This window comes from Calypte anna, chromosome 5A, assembly GCF_003957555.1.
Source record: "Calypte anna isolate BGI_N300 chromosome 5A, bCalAnn1_v1.p, whole genome shotgun sequence".
Classification (NCBI taxonomy): domain Eukaryota; kingdom Metazoa; phylum Chordata; class Aves; order Apodiformes; family Trochilidae; genus Calypte; species Calypte anna.
The window spans coordinates 6,728,567-6,750,438 of NC_044251.1; the positions used below are offsets into that span (position 1 = coordinate 6,728,567).

The 21,872-nt window shown below is 44.2% G+C and overlaps 1 protein-coding gene across 8 annotated transcripts in view; it reads right to left on the reverse strand.

The window, feature by feature from the left end:
• Window positions 1-542: 542 nt before the first annotated feature.
• Window positions 543-21,872, reverse strand: part of NR1H3 (nuclear receptor subfamily 1 group H member 3) — a 30,290-nt gene continuing 8,960 nt past the window's right edge. For 7 of the 8 annotated variants that reach the window (XM_030452657.1, XM_030452658.1, XM_030452652.1 and 4 more), the window contains exons 2-9: window positions 12,477-12,724; window positions 9,470-9,736; window positions 6,179-6,387; window positions 5,746-5,925; window positions 5,202-5,301; window positions 3,735-3,848; window positions 2,892-2,986; window positions 543-2,489 (exon numbers count right to left, since the gene is read on the reverse strand). In XM_030452657.1, the coding sequence (XP_030308517.1) occupies window positions 2,343-2,489; window positions 2,892-2,986; window positions 3,735-3,848; window positions 5,202-5,301; window positions 5,746-5,925; window positions 6,179-6,387; window positions 9,470-9,736; window positions 12,477-12,594 (1,230 nt within the window). In that variant the 5' untranslated portion in view covers window positions 12,595-12,724 and the 3' untranslated portion in view covers window positions 543-2,342. Of the gene's footprint in view, window positions 2,490-2,891; window positions 2,987-3,734; window positions 3,849-5,201; window positions 5,302-5,745; window positions 5,926-6,178; window positions 6,388-9,469; window positions 9,737-12,476; window positions 12,725-19,420; window positions 19,508-21,872 lie in introns of all 8 variants that reach the window. The other variant, XM_030452651.1, reaches the window with a different exon arrangement.

The window sequence follows — 21,872 nt, forward strand, 5'->3', positions numbered from 1 at the left end:
TAGCAGATCCCTGGAGCAGGGGCCCAGCTGCCCTCTCTCACCCACCGACGGCCAGCCCGAGCTCTGCTTGTTATTCCATACCCTGCTGCAGTCTCCTACAAGTTTATCCACATTCCCTCTTCCTCTTAATTTATTAGTAGCTTCCAATTTAAATTTTATGCTCTCAAGCAATGCAGAATTCAGCAGAACAGCCTGTGGGTGGGGGAGCACTGCTGAGTTGACAATTGCTTTCCTTTCCCGTGGTGGAAAAGCAACTTATGTTAAAGAGTCCTCCTCATCCCCAGCAGACAGACAGCTGTCCCTGCTGTTGCTTCTCCTGTGCTGATCATTTCTGATGTGTTCATACCTTGGTATCAGCTAGGATGCTGCCAAAATCCACTCAACTGCCAGGGGCCCAAAGGAACTGCTAGGTGTTGGACTGCTATTTCATTTTCACCACTTCTTGATTCTCTCCAACCTGTACGCTCACTTTTTTACCAGCTTTCAAGCTTGTTATGTCAAACTTATTCCATATTCCTCCAGTCTAACAACAGCACATCAAGGAATGTCAAAATCCTGTATTAGGCTTTATTCTTTTATATAAACATTAACATTTCTCAAACAGATTAGTTAAAAATACAGATTTAAACAAGAATTTTTGCAATTGCAATGAGTTATAAAAAACAACAGATTATTTTACAGATTGTTACAAGTGCTTTACAAAGGTGCAGAGTGAAGGCCAGTGGCAGGGGACCAACCTCAAGTGCAAAATGGACACGATACCCTCACCATGGGCATAGCGCTCAGATACACAGCCAAAAAACAAAACTAAAAAACAAACAAACAAAAAAAGAGCCATGTGAACCTAGGCTCTTGGGATGCTCACCGGGCAAGCAAACATAGACCCCTGTGACAGAGAAGACTCATGAGACCAAGCTACCAGGATACTTTAGGTTACATCTCTGAGATCAGCCGTAAGGTGTTGTTTCTTGGAAAATAAGGAACGTGCTTTACAACAGTACAGCTCTCTTCTGTCAGACAAAATATTGCTGTAAATCCTAGAATATTTATGGATGTGGATACTTAAGAAATTGGGGCATAAATCCAGTATGGATCTCACAGTGCCCAAAGTGAAGAAAGGATACAAGACCCAAACATCCTCCTAAAACAAGTGGTATTCCTCATACAGGAGGGAGCCCCATATCCCACAACCACCACTGAAACCTTGAGCAAGTTCCTTGGAAAGACTTTGGCAAAAGGAAGAAGATGCAAGTAGATCTGGTTACACCCAGTTTTCCTGCAGCCCACAATCTGAAAGTCGTGCAGCCAACAGCTTACACAATGCCCACATGTTTCCCTAAATGCAGTGTATCCTCTCTCCTTGGCTGATACATCTTCACACTCACCTTGGAACACATACCCCCCATTCTCCAAATTCTTGGAAGTTTCTGAGATCCTTCCACCACACCTACCTTGCCTAGGTAACCAGTCCTTCCCCACCTATCATTCTTCTATCCCATCCCTAAAGATAAAATCTATGCCTTGATTTGTTTCCAACTAAGGTTTTTCAGCTGTTAGCAAATCAAAGGTGAACTGGCTGAGAACCACCAGGAGATAAAACTGTGATGCATTACATTTTTTAAAATCCACTACTTTATGCCTGACATCTGTCTGATGTACAAACACTCCCTACCCAGAAGACCTCCCTGTTAGACAAAGGATGCTACATATTAGAGGAATCCTTTTCCCAAAGGAGGGCCAGAATGACAGGGCAGCTCTAGAGATAAAGTCTCAAATAACAGCTACTTCTCTTGGAATCATTGTAAAGGGCAGCAGGTACAAGAGATTTTATTTATAGGAAATCCAGTGAAACCCCTAGAACATCCACATTGACTTCCCTGAGCTTCTCAGATCCAGGTATGCTGGGGACCCTGCAGAAGCCTTTCAAGCTGGGCTACTCTCAAGAGAGAGGGTTTGGCAACTTCCTGCAAATTCATTTTCATAATCATCAAGACAGGAGAGGATCAGTGGACAAGCCCTCAGGACATGCTTAGAGAGAGAAAGACTCTGAAGAAAGAGATGTGTGTGAGGTGGGGAAGGTCTTCATTTTTACCGTTTTCAGATGTTTCACGTTATTCATTTGGGGTATATGGACACTACATGGAAACCAGCCTCCCCCCCAATCTGTTCTACCCCAGCTGCCTCCTCCATAGTCTCATGACAACATGGAAACCCTGGGCTCATCCCTCCCTGCACTGCCTAGCCCAGAGTTCAGGGCTTTGGAGAGGGGAGGCTGGCTTCTCGTTAGCAAAGGCTGGGAGATGGCATTATGTCAGCATTATCAGTGCCCTGGGTGCATGCAGTCACTCATGCACATCCCAGATTTCTGAGAGCAGGGGAGGGAGTTTCTTGTCCTGCAGCCGAAGGGCAAACACTTGTTCAGAGTGGACACTGCTCAGTGTCCGGAGGCTGACCAGCTTCATTAACATCCGTGGGAACATCAGGCGGTCCTGCAGGCAGATAAACAGGGGGCTGTTAGTGAAGTCACACTGAAACTTTGGTCAAAACCAACAGATTATTCCTCCAGATGATGCGCTGTAGCCACGATCCTCACTGCCTCCAAACCAAACCTTCTCCAGGACACAGCAGTGTAGAGGAACAGAAATCCTATGTCCCACCACACCACATCCCAAAACTCCAAATTTTCCCTGATAGCCAAACTATGGAACATGCCAGGTGACAGCAGGCTGGGACAGGTCACAAATCCTGCATTTGCAAACAGCCACAGAAGGGCAGAGCATGGCATTACAGGCAACAAGATACCTTTCACAGAGAGTATTGCAGGAACTGTGCCTGCATAAATACCAAATCAGTTTGCATCATCCTTGGGAATGCGCTGGTCAGGCACTTACATTTGGTCTGTTGATGCAGATGTAAGAATGAAGGGCTTCCACATAGGTGTGCTGCAGTCTCTCCACCAGGGACTGGTCCTGCACGTTCGGTCGGTCTGCAAAAAGCAGAAGTAAGCAAGCTGCCACAGACAGCTTCACTGGGACTGACATCCCTGCCTAATTCCAGTCTCCCAGTACAGTCTCTCCCCAAAAACTCATCTACCGTTCACCCAGCACAGCTAGGAGAGTCATCCCTGACTGCAGCAGCTATGTCAGTTTTCTGTAACTGTTTTCACTATCTACTGCACATGGGGAGTCCAATCCAAGTCCTAAAAAGCTGGAAAGTAGCACTACAGAATTGTGTTTGGGCTCACATTCCTGACCCAGTGAAAATGCTGTGCATTCAGGAGGGAATGGGAAAGTACCTCCAGCAGCCAAACCATCTTTCAGGTGACAATACAGAAAACAAAAGCAGAGTAAGGTTGGCTTCCCAGGAAGGGCCTGTCCAGAGCCAGACCGGTCCCGCACCATTCTACCACTAGATGTCCCTCCTGACCCGCATCACACCCGAGAAGTGCCAAATCCATCCAGGGGACAGGGAAATAAAGATTTTTAAACGAGGAAGATAATACTGGCCGGATATTCCATATGCTTTTCCAGCAACGGGGAATCAAGATTTCCTCCGGAGATGACACTAGTAAATTCAGAATATAATGAATAAATACCCTAGGCAGAAGGAATAACATGCACCCTTTATCACTAGACCCTGTACGCCCTTTATTACTCCTCTTCAGCTCGTGACCTTCCTTAACTCCACTTTCTTTGCCCTCTGACTCACTGCTGCAGTTCTTCAGACCTCCTTACCTGCAGAAAAAATGTTGATGGCAATTAAAAGTGCATATTCAGCATCATTGAGCTGTAGCTCATTCATTCCCTTTGAGAACTCAAAGATGGGGTTAATGAACTCAAACTGCAGACCTGCAAGAAACAAAAGGAGAACAAGGTGAGGAGGCAACAACAATTGTCTCCTCTCTCTCCCTCCCTCTCACAGCATAAGCTGCCAGACACCCACAGCAGTAGGCCAGGGAGGGAGGACAGGCAGGCAGGAAAAAGCTCTCCCACTATGTTCCAAGTGTGGATGAAACCTCCCTTTACATCCCCCTACTACTGGTGAGCACCAACAACAGTGGCTGAGGAGTCAGACTCTAGCTGTAAAACTGCAGCTGGGTAATTATTTCTGGGTTTCCTTAGAGCCTTAAATGCCCCACACCACATCAACAGGCAATAGCTAAAGGAACACAACATCAACTACCAGATAAGTCTGTCAAAAAGTCTAAATCTCAAGTACAACATCTACACTTTCCACTCTCACACCATCCTGCCTTCAAACCCAGCAGCCCTCTTGCTTTCAAAGAAAGCTTTAATCCCATGCTCATGATTCATCTAAATCTGCCTGAGCTAAAAATAGACAGTTCCAAGAAGTCTAAACTATGCTCTTCCTTCAGCTCAAGATGCTGGGAGAACTGAGGCAGAGCCTCACTTAAGCTTCCAATGAGCTCCTTGGATAAACAGAGTCAGGTAGAAATACACTGTCATAACATACAGAGGCCACTGTCAATCAAGTCTGTGTGCTGGGAGCTTTCCCCAGAAACAGCATCCAAGCTGCTAATTTCCAGCAGCACAACTGCATCAGAAGGATAAAGAAGGAATCTTTCTGGATGCCTGCTTTTTGCCTTCCTAATCTAAAGCAAAGGCTATTCAGAAGAGCAAAGAGGAAAGTTTTGTAAACAAAAGCCAGACTTCAGAAATCACATCACCACAGACCATCATAAACTGAGCTGATGACACACCTAGAGCACAGTATAGACTTCATATCAACTGAAAGGTTTTCTCAGTAATGTCATCAGTCAAAGCATGCATTCAGATTGGCAAGGGATATCCTTGCAAAGATGACTGGAGTTTGCTTTGTTATGACCAAATATAGCTCTGAGGGCACATGTCCAGGTCAGATCTCTACCAACAAGGAAGTTCACATCAGTGCTAGCCCTACATGCACTCTTACAGCAAGATTTTCATGCCATAAGTCTACATTTTCCTTAAAAAGTTCACACCTAAAAAAAAAAAAAAAAAAAAAGCTATGAACTGAGCTAGTATCACATGTTAGAGGTAAAAAAGATTTTGGGGGCTATTGGTCTGGTCCCGTTCGAAACCTCTCACCTGACTTCAGCTTTAAGGCTACACACACATTATTTCCAGTAGCACACATGAAAAAGGAAAACATGAAAGAACACAAGACACAGGAAAGGAAGAAACACCTGTCTAATGCACCACCTGCTTTGGCGAAATCATCCCGATTATAGCTCAAGTCCTTAAGAAAGGTGATGCTCTCAATCTCTGGGTTGTAGCGCCGAGATGTCTCCAACAGCATCACCTGAAACCAGAAATACATGTGCTTCATTTGTAAACAGGAAAGAACCTTTCAACATTGAGAATTTGCTGAGTGTTGGAGCATCTGTGGAGAGAACAAAACAAAACAAAAAACAAACAAACAAACAAAAAACCAAAAACCACAACCCCAAAAATCCACAAACCCGAAAAACTTTGTAAGATGTGTTCACAGTGCTTAAAAATTCCAAGACAAAGTGTCTGCTTCTGGGAAGGGGGAAAATATCTGCTTACTACCACTACTCAGGCTCTTGCCTCATTCTCCTCCATGGTCCTTCTGCCAGTACAGTCTGGCATTGCAGTAATGGTCCCAGAGGTGAGGTCCTTTAGCCTGCCACCCCAAAATAAGGGATGGGACCAGTTCTCCAGGTGGCTGCTCCGAATTCTTTCATCTCTGCTACTACATATTGTGGTGGAGCCAAACTCTCACCTCTATGGTAGATGTCTTCAATAAAGCAATCTGATCTTCCCTGGTGAGCTCCAGGAAGCCAGGAAGTTGCTTGGCAAAGTCCACAATCTCTTGCACAGAGATAATTGCAAGCTCTGTAAAGTGAGCAAAACGCTGCTGCCTCGCTTCACGGTTATTAGGGTCAGGAACCTGGGGCCATGGCTGTGGAAATGGGAAGAGACAGCACACATCAGTGTTGAGAGATGGACTGAGGGCAGAATCATGAGAAGATGAAGTGAACAGAGAAAGAAAATGAGACATGTGATGGAACATCATCCTTTTGCTGCTCTTTACAGAACCTTAGCCCACAGGTACAATGCTTAAAGTATCTCTCTTCTCCCAAGTAATTTGCCTGCAACCCTAACTCCCCAAATTTCTTTTTTTTTTTTTTTTTGTATTCTGGCAGAGTTCTTACCGTCACTTTGAGCCTGTCTGTGAAGGAACGTTGGTTGCACTGCTGCTGAGCAGCCACAAGCTTTTTTATCATGCTCAACTGTTCAGGTGTCAGCTTGTGGGAAGGGCTCGGCGGGTTCGGAGGGTTTGGCCGCACCACAACCGTCCGGGCCTGATCATCTTCCTGCTTCTTCAGTTTCTTCAGTCGGATCTGTTCTTCAGACAGAACATCTAGAGCAGAAAGAGACAGGGATCAGGCTCCACCTAGGAGCATGCTGGGAACCCCAGTAAACACAGAGCAAGGTGCTGGGGATGCAGAGATCACAGCTGCCTGTGTCTGGTTAATTAGGGTACATATAATACAGGCAGCAATGATACTGACCATTTCTTTCTCTCTCTTCTCCCACTGTAACTTGTTCCACTTACTCTTTTTTAAAATCCTATTTTCAAGCAAAGTCTTCACAGAGGATAGAAGCTCCTTTCATGATGCCCTACACATCTCAGATAAGCAGCAATTCCTCAAAATGTCATAACAGATTGCAGCAGGTTCTTTCTTCCCATGCTCTGATGCACCCATTGTATTTTATGGTGTCCTGCAGCTGTGGCTATTTCCAGTATTGCTAAACTAACAGGTTTTGTCATTTCATCTTCCTCTCAAGAGGCAAAAGTCAGTTCTGGACACAGTTGGAGAATAAAAGTTCATCTGCAGCAAACTAGAGTAGTAACATACTACAAGATGGAACAATGAAAGAAATATTTTGCATAAAGCCTACTGAGAACTGCAAATCTTTCAGGAGTAGAGCTAGATGTTGTCTTCAGTTGTGAAGTCAAAGGATATGCCATTTAAATGTAAGGTTTGAGGAAGAAAACAACTCAGAGGCATGTATTGTGAAAATTCTCATTGGACCAACTACACATTAGCTAATTTAAATATAAAAAAACCTGTCACTAGCCTGTAGAGGAGGTCTGTTGTGTCTTTAAGTCAAAGCTGCAAAAACTAACCATAAAAAATAAAAAAGTTTAAAAGAAATAATAAAAATATTTGAAAAACCCAAAAAAACCCCTACCAGACATGCCTGGACTCAAAGATGATCAACAGAATCAAGTCAGTTAGTGATGAAGGAACAAAGAGCAGAAAAGGGACTGGCTGGAAAATAAACTGTATCTTCAGGAACAAAGATTTAAAAAAAAATAAAGCTTGACTTTTCTGTGGACATTTTTCGTGTATGGGTAACAAGGAAACACTGCTGCTACATGGGAAGGCTGGCCCCTTTGCACTTCTCAAAACAATAATGTTAAACAAGAAGACAAGAATCTCAGCTACTGAGAGAGTGCTGAATGGACAGTTCATGGGATTGGTGGGAAAGACAAAGAACACAGCACATTCAAGCTGAGAGTCATCTTTATCCCAACTTCCAACAGGGATGATGCCTCCTGCACATTTTGTATGCACACATACAAAAATTACAGTTCTAGCAGCATAGACATTCAATACAATTACCAAATTAAGGGGTATCTAAGATCAGAGAATACTATTCACTGTTAGTTTAAGAAGGGAAATACTTAATCCAAGTGCTTACAGCCCCTCATCTTGGGACTCAGATGCACAACGAATATACTCAGATGCACAGCTGAGTAACAAGTGACCAGATATTAATGAACTGGAAAACTCCTATGTGCAAGCTTCTACACCACGCTAAATTCAAGGCAATCTAAGTTACACAGTTTGCCACAAAGGCACTATTAAACCTCATGGTTCACACTGGCTTAAGAGCAATAAATTGGCCATAAATAACTACAGTCTGGAAATTAGAAGAAAGTTTCCAACGACTTGTGAGGGAAGTTCTAGAATGAGCTTCCAAGTGAAACAGCTGGAGGAAAAAGTCTTCAGTTTTTGTCAAGCTTAATAAGGCAAATTTGCAGTAGGGATTACAGTGTTGACAAGAATTGCACAGCAGTTGATAGTAACAACCTGGAGATTCCTTTTGGCCTAATTTCCCTGAGCTGTCTTCAACACAAAGAAGCTATGTAACATTTCAAATACGTCTGTTCTGTAGGTCTCAGGAGCAGGGGGAAATGGGGCAAAGACAGCACATGCAATGCTGACAAAAGCAGTGTGACAAAGTTACTGGACTACATGTGTCAGGTGTGCCATGTTTCACGTTTTAAAAACCAGACATCATGTTTCCTTGGTGCAATTCAGTGAGACTTACATTCAGCACAAGTACTTCTATAAAATGTTGCCAAAATACCCTCTATTTCTCACCATTCTGGATGCTGTATGTCAGAAAAAGAAGCTTTGCAGATCCTTAAGCAAGGATCCTTTTGGTGAAGTCTTGGTCAGCAACAGGGTGAAACCCAGATGCCTTAAAGAAGGGTTGTTCAGCAGGAGCAGCTCAACAATGTGAGCAGGAACAACTGCTAAATACTCAGAAACAGCAGCCACATGGCTTGCATGAGAAAAATAGCAGATATCACTAAAAGGAGCAGAGAGATCAGGTCTGCACAAACACAGCTCCACTGCTGTGGTGCTGCTCTTGACCCCTGGCACAAGCTGACAGTACAAGGCAAAGGAAAGTGCCTGTTGTTCAAGAAGCCCAGTGCCCAACCTTGCAGTCCTGATCACAATACAGAAGCCTGAGTATACTGATAGTTGAGAACACACTGTAGAACATGTCAATTTGAGCTGCGAGTCTTTGATGCCATATTCCTCAAGTTCTTCCAAAAAAGCACATTCAAGGAGGACAGCAGGGATGGGGCTTTCACGGTGGTGTTCCAACTACCAGCCCCACCCTCCATGTGATCCCTGCTAAGTCACTCTCAGTGACTCCCTGTACAAGTTAGAAACGAGGATAGTGAAGGTTCTGGAAGGGGTGAGTGATGAGGAGCAGCTGAAGTCACTTGGATTGTTCAGCCTGGAGAAAAGGAGTATGAGGGGTGACCTCATTGCAGTAGAAGAGATGGGGCTGGTTCTGATTTCCTCACTCCTGTGACCAAGGACAGGACCCAGGGAAATGGGAGGAAGATGAATCAGGGGAGGCTGGGGCATGAGGAAAAGGTTTTTCCCCCAGAGGGCAGCTGAGCAGTGGCAGAAGCTCCCCAGGGAAGTGATCACAGCACCAAACCTGCCCCAGTTCAAGCAGCATTGGGATGATGCTCTCAGGCACATGGGGTGATCCTAGGGGGGCCCTACACAGGGACAGGAGTTGGGATTGAGGATCCTGATGGGTCCCTTCCAGCTCGGCAGGCTCCACGATCCCACACGCATCCCCCAAGCCCTCCTCCCCCCTTTCCCCAGGCGCCCCTCACTCACACTGCTCCCGCATTCCTGCCTCCTGGCACTTGCGCAGGCGGCATTCCTGGCACTTTCTTCTCATGTACATGTCCATCTCGCACTTCCCGCCGTTTTTGCAGACGTACTGAGCCCCCTTGATGACGCTGCGCCGGAAGAAGCCCTTGCAGCCCTCACAGCTCAGAACATTGTAGTGGAACCCGGAGGCTTTGTCCCCGCAGACACTGCAGACTTCGTTCCCCAGCATCTTCGGGGCCGGGCCCTTCTTCCTCTTCAGGGGGGGGTTTTCTACCCGAGCGAACAATAACAAGGAAGGGAAATAAATAAGTATTAAAAAAAAACAAAACAAAAACCAGCCCACGAGATGCATGAGGGAAGTATCTCAGGTGTTTGCAGCTGACTGCCCCGTTCCTACCCAAACCCACCCTCCCCCAAGCACACAGATCCAAGTCTCCCGTCCCAGACTCCCCTTCTGGGGAAGCCCATCCTCAACAACAACCCAACTACTGACCTAATCCAAACAGTTTCACCTCAACTGGGTAAGCAGATACAGCTGCACTTTTCACCCCTCCAAAACAGGATGAAAGAGCTAAAACACACTAAGGCCAGGTGTTCTTCTGCACTTTCCTTCAGCCCTGAGACACTCCTTCAGCGCTTCCTTCAGAGCTGAACTCCTATCCAAGACGTTTATTTTCTTCAGAATTCACCTCTCATTCTCATGAGCACCATACTCACACAGAGATAAGGAAAAATAGTTTAGCAGCCAAATAGTGGCAGAAAACCAGTGCTGAAACTGTGACCCTACAGGAAGCAGACGGAGTCTGCAGTCTCTGTAAATGGTACACTTGGGGACACTGTCAAGACAGGAGAAGCAACTTCGTGGAGTTAGGGACAAAAGGCAGGCAAACAGCACTCTGCTGTTCTGAATCTTTTGAACATGCATCCATCATTTTTCCCTCAAGGACAGTGCTCCCCACTCCTAAAACTGAAGCACACTCATGCTGACAGCTTGTTTACTAAACCTTGTGATTCTGTCTGAAATACAGGGTCACCACTGCTGTCCCACAATTCAGCCTTCTGCAGCTGCTCCCTGTTCTTCCCCTGTCATTCTGACAGATCTTAATCTTATCACTAGCCGGGCATTTTCAAAGATGAAAACATTTTTGGTCTACTCCAAAGTGTCTCAACCTTAAACATTCAAGCCAAATGCTTCCTGAGGTCATTTGTGTATTCTCTCCCAATTCCCCATCTCTCACAGAATCACAGAATCCTAGGGGTTGGAAGGGACCTCGAAAGATCATCTAGTCCAACCCTCCTTTCATTCCATTTAATTCTTTTTATTTCTCTTTAATTTAAGCTATCACAGAATCAGCCAGGTTGGAAAGGACCTCTGAGATCATCAAGTCCAATCCTTGACTCACTACCACGTGGTTACCAGACCATGGCACTGAGTACCATGTTGGCATCTGACATGTCCTTCTGCAGAGCTCATACTGCAAGTATTTTTCTCTATGTCAGATATTACAGATCCTTCCGTGGCAGCTGGTCAGAAAGTACAACCAGCATGTCTTTATTAGTCTCCAGATTATGTTTAGACATGCCTGGAAATCCTTTACACTGGTAAGTTCAGAGGGATGGGTTTGCAGGACAAGGCTGCTGCATCTGCTGATCAGCATCAGGGTTACAATGGTGTGTCTTGTTTTCATACAAAGGGTTCTAATACTTCTGTCTTTACTCTTAGTTATGCTTACTATGCTGCCCAAGCTCCCCAAACAGTAAAAAGTCTTACATCAGTTTCAGAATCTATTATTAGTGTTCTTCACCACGTATTGCTTTTCACAGTCTCAAGTATGTTGGAGCTGATTTTCAATCCCACTGACTTTACAGAGCTCTGGAGGTCACCCCTTTAGGCCTGCACTTCTCATTGCAGACTGGACAGCAGCAAAATGTCATGAGAAAGGTTAAGGCTCTGATATTACCCTCTCTTATTCTACTCTCTTCACACAAGCTGTTACCAGGAGGAAATTATGTAATGCTTACAGGTTTTTTTTTAATTAGTCTGCCACTGCATTTAGATTAAAAACTATGTTCATATATTTCTGAAGTAATGCAATGATTTTCACAAGACCCATCTTGTGGATTTCTTAGCTGTCTTCAAGACACTTCACTTAAAGATCTTATCACTCCTTTGATTTATTGAGGCAGAAAAGGTTATTCTTTGATTTATGCAAATTATTTTTCATCTCTGAACACTAAACATTCTAGTTATACTGCTTATTATTGTCACGTGCCATAACCAACTATAACACAGAAATATTTTGAGACATATCAAGTGTAAATTCCATCTCTAACTTTAAGGTCCTCCTTCTTTGACAGATCCACTACTTAATTTTTTTTCACATTTTATGGCTTTTACTCTTGGATTTTTTAAACTATTGTTTTCTTTTTCTGTTCTCAGATTTGTGTTAATTGACTTTTATTGGTTAATGTCTCTTCACCTTTCAACTACTGTCTTTGTTTCTAATTCTACTGATGAGTCCTTGTTTAATGTTCAGATCACCTTTTTATATGAGGGATTGTCCACTGCCCCACTCTTCAACAAATACATTTCTTTGTTGTATTTTCTTTAAATTACTAACACTGTGTTGGACACCTCTCTTGTGCTTTCTTTTTTTTCCTGTTACACATTGTATAACATCTCTGGATGAGTAATTTATTATTTCTTTGCATCACTAACCCTGGCTGGATTGTCATTTGTAGTTAGACTTTATGGTTCAGCAGCTTTTGATAGGACTAACAACAAGAAAATCATTTTACTGCCATTGATTCAGCCTCCAGAAGGTCAAATAAGTGCAATATTCAACACATTTACCACCTTGTTAAAGCCAATCATCTTCAACTATCAGTAAATCTCCAGGTGCCTCAAGCACAGCAGAACTCACCCTAAAATTTTGCAAAGCGTCAATTCTGCTTGCAGCTGAGAGAATGGAAACCTTTAAGTATGGATTTTGCAAGGATTTTTCCATACCTGCATGCTCAGGGGGGTTCTCTGAGCCAGGGAAGAGTGAAAGCCCTTCCTCCTCCATCTCAAATACACTTGCCACCCTCTTCCCATGTTCCTGTGTGCTGAGTTGAGTGGGACCCATGGAGGCCACACAGGAAGGGCTAAAATCTCATCGCTGCAGCATTGTCAGTGCCCAGCAAGGGGCTGTAGGTGTCTGTGGTTCTTCCAGGTCTTAAGCTTCTCCCTGCTACTGGAACTCAGAAAGGAAGCACCTGTGGAAAAAACACAGATGAAAAGAGGCAAGAGTTCAGCTATTGAGGCTATTAACTCCTAAAATCCATTACCAAGCTACATCACAAGCAAGCTTCAACATTCTGATTCTTTATTGAAAGGGACAATTACCTTTCTGTTCTCATGTTTATGCTCTTGAAACACAATATTTTAACAAACTGTGGTAAAAGGTACAAGATTAGCAGACCCAAATGCAAAACAGTTTTGGTTTTATTGCCAAAATATTTATCAAAGCACTTCAAGCCTTCCTTACTGCTAACACCAACAGGGGAATTCTGCCCTGACCTCTCCAAGTGTGTAAGAGGGGAATTCCAGACTTTACAACCAGTGGCACTTGTTAAAGCTTTCAGTAAAAAACAGCCCATTGCTGCCAAGCTCCAATGATTTCATGGCATGAACTGCAGAGCACACAGAAAGACAATTCTGAACAATTATTTAGCAAAGAATATCAAACATCAAATTTCCCTATTAATATCAGTAGCCAAAGATAATGAAGTATTAAAGATAAAGATGAAAAATCCAGCCCTGACCTACAGCAAGAAACTAGAAGCCAGCATCCTACCAAATTACCATTATTATTAGCACCTTTCTGAGGAGACCCTTTGCTGAAACCTGGAAACACCATTATTAATAGCACAGCATCTTTATTACACAGCACAAACTCCCCTACAGAACCTGAACCTGGAGAGTAACTCAAATCAAACCTTTCCAAAAAGCCCCACCTGGATAGAAAAAGGTATTACTGGTCTGACTGCTCAGACTGAGTGAAACTGATGGAAACTGCTAATGCAAACATCCCTAATCTGATTGAACACATTTGATCAGTTGATCTTAACTCAGTGATTTACCAATGTAAGCTAAGGGGATTAAACTGATTTAAAAAGCAACTGCGTTGAAGGCCTGCACCAGTTTACCTTGAGTAACTGAGTTCAGGACTGGAATCCTGCCACTCTCTGGAAGATGGGAGGTGACAAAAAGTTGTGCCCAGATACAAAAGCATCAGATAAGCAGGGATGTGCCTAACACACCACAGAGTTGGCTGGAAAGAGGCAGAGGAGGGTTTCAAGTGCCTTCCTCCCTCCTAGGTATTTGAACTGGGCCATGTAACCTCTTAGAATGCCAAAGGGAAAGATGAAATGAGTACTCCCCACAGACCACCCCTCTCAGAACTCTGAACCAGTCACCGAGTATAAAATATCTTATAATTTTATCCCCCTATCACTGGGGATAAAAGCAGTGGCAACAAATTAGAAACTCAAAGCCACAGAAAGGAAAAAATCCTGTTGTGGCAATCTACAACCTAGCTGGTGCAGTTTGCAATCAATTCAGAGACTCATGGTCCTCAAAGGACCAACATGGCTATCACAATCATTATTTTAAAATAAAGAAGCTCTACAGTAAACCCTGCAGCAGCTGAAAACTTTATGGAGAGGTGCAGAACATCAGACACAGACAGGAACTTCAATGAAACAAACACAAACCCAACTTGAATTCTTAGGCCCATTTAAGTTCTTCGCTGATGCTGGTATTAGATGTCTCTGGACAAGCCCAGGCATGAAACAAAATAAGCCAAGTGTACTGCCTCAGTGCATCCCCAACATTCCTTTAAACTAAGCAAAAGACTTGCTCAAACATTAATTATTGTGCAGAATGAACCACCAGTACTGCAGGGATTTCTGAAAGGAAGAGTTGGATCCCCCAGCTGAGGGACTGAATGGCAATGCTCAGGCCCCATCAGTTCAGGGACTCAGCCTTGCTGCATCCCAGCCACAACTGCAATGTATACCAAAAAGCAGAAGAGGAGAGCACAGCCCAATGGGACTGCAAAACAATGCACAACCATGAGTGACATTGCAGGAGTGAAACTTGCTGTCAGCAGGACATACAGAGCCCAAAGGGGAGCTTCTAAGTGACTGCAGACTTCCTGGCAATGTCTGAGGAAGGGTTCAGTTACTTATCAGGAGAGGATTCCTGATAAGGATTCTAAATCCACCCTCACACCCAGGATGCAGCAGGGGAGTAAGGTCTATCAGCCATTATCTTCATGATGTAAAAACAACACACAGGTCCCCACTTCATGCACCAGCCTCCTGCCTTCCCAAACAGAAGGGGCCAGACAGGAGAGGCTTCTTGCTTTCTCTGCTCCTGAGACACAGCAGAACTAACAGCATTTGTTAGTTCTGTAGATGCAGTAACAGCTGTAGGCTCTGGAAAACTGATCTTGCTTAGAAACAGCAGAACTGTTGACAGGTAAAGACCTAAACCAGCATTTTCCCTACATGCACACAAGTGAGAGGATGTATGACTAGGCATGGGAGTTGGTTTTCAAAGAAAGAGAAGAGTGTTTTCAAATTCCTAAAACTCCTGTTGAGTTTTGTACTAATAACCATGTTATTAAAGGTTCATATCTTCCAATCTGCACCACCACCACTTTAACTAAAAACACAGAAGGGTGATGCAAGCCAGAACTGCAAGAAGGAACACTGCCTCCTTGACATCATCTGCTGTGCTGCCTCCCACTGTCTGTCAGTTTTAGAAACCAGGACTGGCCAAGTGACAGAAGATGAAGCAATCACTTCTCTCTAACACAGCATCTAGAACAGAAGAACCTGATGAGCAGACATGCTCCAGTGAGGAAGCACAGACTGATGAATGGCTAAGCAAACATCTTTTGCCAGCCCTTGCCACTCATGGCTCACGTAAGACACTGAACATTTCTTAAATGCATCGCCATCAGCTTTGCCCTATTCCATTTCTTCCCTCTCCCTTTCTTTTCTGAGCTGACAGAACAACTCGGGCACTGACAGTCTCAAGATCAGCACTCTTGCAACAGAAAGAACTGTTAGCAGAGACCAGAGGTGACAGCCCTGGCTCTTGCACCTCATGCTAAGTGCCAGAAACACTCACCACTTCCCTCCAGCCATGGTCTCATCTCATCCCATTCCCTCAGCCAAGTGCTCATGCAAACCCAGCTGACACACTTAATGCACTCCTCTGGAAGCCTTTGATCCAACCTGTCATCAATGGACACATCCCATGGTCACTGAGGACCTGAAAAGAAGAAAGCATTGGGCAGCACAAGACATAAAGAAACTTGAGCCAGATGCAGTTCCTGTGGCACTTCTGCTAGACTGGTCTGTCCTCTCCTTGGTATTCCTGGTTTGGTGCTTTCTGTGAGAAGTTTAAGGATCAGGAACAGGATCAGACACAAAAACTTCTCTAAAGAAACTGTACTGCAGAGTTCAGGAATAGACAACAAGCCCTCTGCCCCCACATTCTGGGTGTTCAGAGGAAGCGATATCTTTTTAGGAAGTCTGAGCAAGTCTCTGGGATCTTTCAAAACAGGACTTACTGGTCAGAGTCTGGTCCTGCAAATTACAAAATCCTACAGCCTCCTGCCAAGGGAAAACACTTGCTTATGTTCCAGTCCTGTAATGAATCACAAGTGTGGACTCTGCAGCGTGTCAGCATCAAGAGAAGAGACTTTACATTAGTATCCATATGAGCTACATGACTGTGTTGGTGTGTCACAGAGCTGTGTGTCAACAGAACTGTGAGGAGGCTGCTGGAGACCAAATATATCTGATGGGAAGGGCTATCTTTCAGAGGTACCTAAAGCAGGGATCTAATCTGGCATCCTGGCTCCTAAGCATGTTCTGACCTGCAGTACAGGGCCAGCACCCAATCTGAACCTCTCAGAACTGGGTTCACAAAAATACCTGAGGATCTCTACTGAAATCTAAATGTAAACGTGCTCTGTGGTGATGCTATTTGGGTTATCAAAAGCTGGCTGCAACTCTAAATGGCCAAGAAAATAAAACCAAAAATGTTGGACTGAGATTCCACAGGACTCTGATTCACCAGCACAGAAGCAAGTCCTTTCAGAGACACCACTCTTCCTACCCTTTCACTAGAAGTAACCAGTATTTGCTGACCTTATGTTCTCCCTACAGTGTCTCTGGTACAGCAGAGTAATTTCACAAACCTTCTCAAGGAACTTGGTACCTGCAGCTGTCAGAGAAACAAAGGTACTTCCCAGTTCATGTTGGCTCATTCATCTTCATTCACTCTGCACCATCACATTTCTCAAGAAATGCTGGAGCAGATAGGAGGTTTGTAAGGAGGGCAAAAGTACACATCTAAGAGGTTTCAAAATTAGGAAAAAGTTGAGAGAGACACTTGCATCTTTCAGTGAAAAAAAGAATACTATGCATGCCTGGCACTTTGACAATTTAGGAATATTACATGTGAGAACTGTTAAAACTCACAAGGAAAGATAATCAGATTGTCAGTGGGGAGGACAAACCAGGAAAATGCAAGGCATGCAAAGCAGGACAGCAGGATGGCATTCAGAGCAATTCTGAACACTATTACAAAGAATGAAAGAACAATTCCTTAACTCCCAGGGAAGTCAGAGTAGCTCTGTTCCCCTGCTGTAAATCCCTCTGTACAGAGAGCTGCAGGGACAGGGTTTGCAATTGCATTATCCATTTTGATCTGTCAAAAGCATAAAGACAGCTACACACCAGAAGGACTCTGAAAGCCACTGTCCCAAGCTGATAAAAAAAGTGCTACAGCCTCCTGACTGCTTTCATTTGCTGTCAAACTCAGCCTCAGCTGACCATGAGCAGCTGCCCAAACGTGCAAATTGTAATTGTGCAAATTGTTACCACCTCTGCCAACAACACATGAGAGTCCCTACCAGTCACTCCTGGCCACACAGCCTGCTCCTCATGGATGGGCAGCTGCATCCTGATCTCGTCACCCAGTTAAGGGTCTTATTCCCATCTCTGCCTCTCTAGCTCTGAGTTTTAGAGGCCCCCTCCCTCCTCTTACTTTGGCTTTCACTCCTGCTGCTGATCAACTCTTTTACTACCCATGTTTGCTGACTTCTGGCATGGCCTTTGCCCATGAATGTTTCACCCTCTGACCTGGTGCATCCCTGAGCTCAACTGGATTCTCACTGCAGCACCCAGTGAAGACTTTGATTTGGCCTCAACACACAGCATCCCATCCCCTACACAGGTCAGGTATGGATGCTATGGCAAAGTTCAGGGAACAGCAGCAAAAGTGACTATAAGCCAAAGAGACTGGACAATTGTGTGTCACTTGGGGGACTGGGAAGTACTGGGAAGAGATGGAGGAAGGCATAAGGATGGTACAGAGCAAGATGAAAGGTGTGACTCTGAAAAAAAGTCTGAAAGGAATAGAAGGAAAACTCAGAAAGGGAAATTGGGACTATTACAGAAAAACACCAGAGGGCAGTCTCTATAACTTTCCTTCCAAAATTAGACTTTACATTACAACCAAACTGCTAAGAGGTCTCCAGATGTTTCTGCATATGAATCTTATACAACTTAAATGCTCTCAATCCACAGAATATATTATAAATAAACACAGGCAGCAAGAGAAGTTCCAAGCCAGTTCCACCCTACACCTCAGGCAAAAAGGAATATAAGACTGAAACAATGCACTGAACCAAGTGAGTGAGCAAAGTGAATTAGGATCATAAGGCACAATGATACTGCTAAACAGAAAGCAGTAATTCTGTGGAGAAACAGCCCCAAGTACTTTTGCTTTGCTCCACGAACAAACAACAACAAAAAGACAAAATGACAAAATTCACACCTTGTCTACCTTCAGAGCACAAGATTTATTTCTTTCCTACAAGCCTGTGAATCTCCCCAAACTGTAAAAGTGAATTCACTGAGTCCAGTCCCACCCAAGAACCTTCCAGCTCTGCTAAAACTCCTCACCCAAAAGCAACTGTTTTGCAGTAAATCCATCCTTCTGTTCTCAAGCCTCATCCAGCAGCAGATGTTCCCACCCCTCACCTGCCTCCCATTACTGCTTGCCTGTCAACGGCTTAGGTTTTATTTTTCCCTTTTTCTTCAGCTCTTGGTTTCTGCCTGATCAAAGCCTGCCATGTCAACACAAGAAGCAAGAGGAAAATAGAGTCTACATGTGACTGCTTTCAGGATGGGCAAGATCCTGAAATGGGCTGTGCCTTTCTGCTTCCCCCCTGCCTCTCTCCCTCTCCCAGATGCCCTTGGTCCTGCAACTGAAAGGAGACAGCAGCTGAGGTTACAGGAGTTCATGCACACTGTGCACAGAGCTGCTCCGGCCTCCCTTCCTGTTTGTGTGAAGTATCTGTGCCTCTGACAAAGGGAGAAGAGGGAGGGAGGAGAGGGGGAGAAAGAGAGAATGAAGAGAGGGTGGTAAGAGAGGGCAGACTTTTTCCTATTTAATGAACTGCAAATGAATAACCAGTGATATCAGGAGTGATGTGGCCACCACCAAATTCCTTTCAAGGCCACTGACATGAGTTCCACTGAACTCTGCAAACAAACCAGGTATGGGTAACAAACCTCTCGTTCCTTCTGCCCCTTTGAGGCTTTCTACTGTTACCTCAGTTTTCCAGCTTCTAAACTTGAGCATAACCACCTCAGGAGTGGCAAAAACTCAAGGCATGCACTGGGATACAGCAAGGAAGATGTCAGAGTAGCAGCAGGGGGAGCAGATCCAGCAGAACCACTTTGGAGCAGCACCAGTTTCTGCAGCACCCAGAGGGATGAAATGTGAGCAGAACTTGGTGTTTGCAGCTGAACTGCAATAATCCCCCACGTCTGGCTGCAAATCCAGCTCATCCACAGCTCCACACTGCTATCAACACCAACCTTCAGATGTCAGGAAGCACAACAGCAGCTTTGACATGGGCTTCCAGCAGGAAAAATCCCGTCTGTGCTCCTCCCAGCAAAGCAGCCCTGTAAAGAGAGGAGCAAAGGGCAGCTCTCTGCCACTCCTTGGGAAGAAGGGGAAGGGAGGAGATCCAACCTGGAGCCTTGACTACAAAATATGCTTGTCAGCATCAGTGAGAACAGCAAACTCTTCCTATGGAAACTCCTGTTACAATGGCAACAGCAGTATTTTGCCAGTACCCAAGCAAACTGAGCTACCCTACCCATAAGTCTTTTTTGCCCTGTGCACATTTGGATGCACCTCTGCAAGTGTGGTTTTGGTTTGCATGTTGTGGTTTTTGATTCTTTCTAGGGCCCCTTATATTGACTAATGGTGTCATTCTTGCACACTTCTAAAATACACACACAAAAATATAATCAAATGTGAAAACTGCTCAAGCAACCTAGAAAACTCTCTACTACAAAGCAACCTGCTAACTGCCTTGGAAAATTAAAGTTGAGATGTTTGCAGCTCACTGTTCCTGCTGTTGACCATGCAGTGACACATCCCACATCCACTGACAGCTCATCATGTCCCACCTGAAGGCTGAAAACAAGACCTGATCCCACTTTCTTTGCTTCCTTACCATGGCAGCCTGGTAAACATGCCCCCAGAGTCTGCTTCTTCATTGATTCCTTCTCTAGCTCCACTCAGGCATTAATCTGTTGCTCTTCACAACTACACACAGCCACACAAAACATAACAGGCAGCTACTCTTTGAAGCAAAACCCAGAGAATCCTCAGTCTTCCCAGAAAACAGGGTTTAAAAGAGACAGGAAATACACAGTGTCAACCAGGTCAGAGGCAATGCAGTAACTGCCTGAAGTTATTGCTCTACTGATTAGAGCTGTTTTTTGGTTTGTTTGTTTTTTTTAAAGTGGGGCTTCCATGGATGTAAAGAACAAAAGAAAACTTGGGAGAAGCTTCTCTCTTCAGTGATTGTGGTCTTTCACAGGGGTGCCACCTTACAGAAGAAAACTCTGCCTTGGGTCCTCCATTCCTCCTTTAGGGACCCTCAGGCCCACAGATGTTACAGCCCTGCTTCAGGGAATAGATGTCTGACTCATGGCAGACTTCAAATGTCACCCAAATGACAGCTGCTGCAAACTGAAACAAGAGATCAGGACTCTTAAAAAAAAAAAAAAAAAAAAAAAGGAAAATAATAAAAAAAATTAATATCCAAAATAAGATTCAGAATCTATACAGAATCTGTACAATCAGTACAGATTCCACAGAAAACAGTTAAATCTAGCCCATAAGCAGCAAGAAAAAAAACTAGATCATCCATAAAAGAGAGCACTGCAGGCCTTTCTTATGCATGTAGAAAATGTTAATGATAATGATAAATTCTACACAATATGCTGCTTACCTGACTGTTTCCTTAAAAATCTCCACTGAACTGTGCAGCCAGGGAAAAACATTTCATCACCCATGTCTATTCTAGCCAAGTGTCTTTATCAGCTGGCACCATGACAGGGAAATCTGCTTAGCTCCCCAAGCTGTCTCAGCACATCTCTAACAGCAATATCCCAACTGCTGTTGCCTCCCCTGAGCAGGAACACAGCCCAGCCCCTTGTCAGCACTGAACTACCACTAAAATACTCATGGCAGTAAGAAGCAGCTGCAATATTTCTCCAGGTAGGCTGTATGACCAAGAACAAGTAAAGCTGTAGGATGTATCACAACAAAGCCAGGAAGAGAACTTAAAAGCCCTCAACTCCTAGATCCTTGTCCAGACCACTTATTTGAAACTGGTCTTCTCCATCCTCGAGTAGCAACAAAATAAAAGAACATAAAAAATAAGAGGAATGAACAGAATAAAGGAGGGTGGAGAGGGTGTACATTTGTTTGTTCATTTTTCTTTGATTTACTCCTTTTTCCCCCACACACCAAGAATACTTTTATCAGCATTGCTGCACATCACCATAACTGCAACAGGACTGTTTCTGGGAAAAATCCCTCTTATAAAGTATCTATATATCACTCAGTATCCAAGCACCATCCCAGCTAAAAGCATCAGTCAAAACAAATACTCCTGACTCAAAACAGAAACACAGCACTGGATTGCAAAACAGGCAGGAAACTCATTAAGATTCCCTTAAGGGCAGTAGGGAAAAAGTATATTCCCGTTCATTGAATTATCATCCCTAGATGTAGCACAGAGGTCAGAAAGAAATGACAGTGCTGCAGAAACACCCATATAAAGAACACATCAGAGGGATACTGGAGTTTCAGATTGCTTCAAAGTAAGCTCCATGGGCAGTCTATTCTCAACTCATTATCCAGGGGTATTATTTGGTCAGGTTTTGCCAACACTGCTCTTAGAAGAATGGGAGAAGAGAGGCAGGGGTTCCCACCCTGCAGCAGATGTACATATCCAGATCTGCCAGA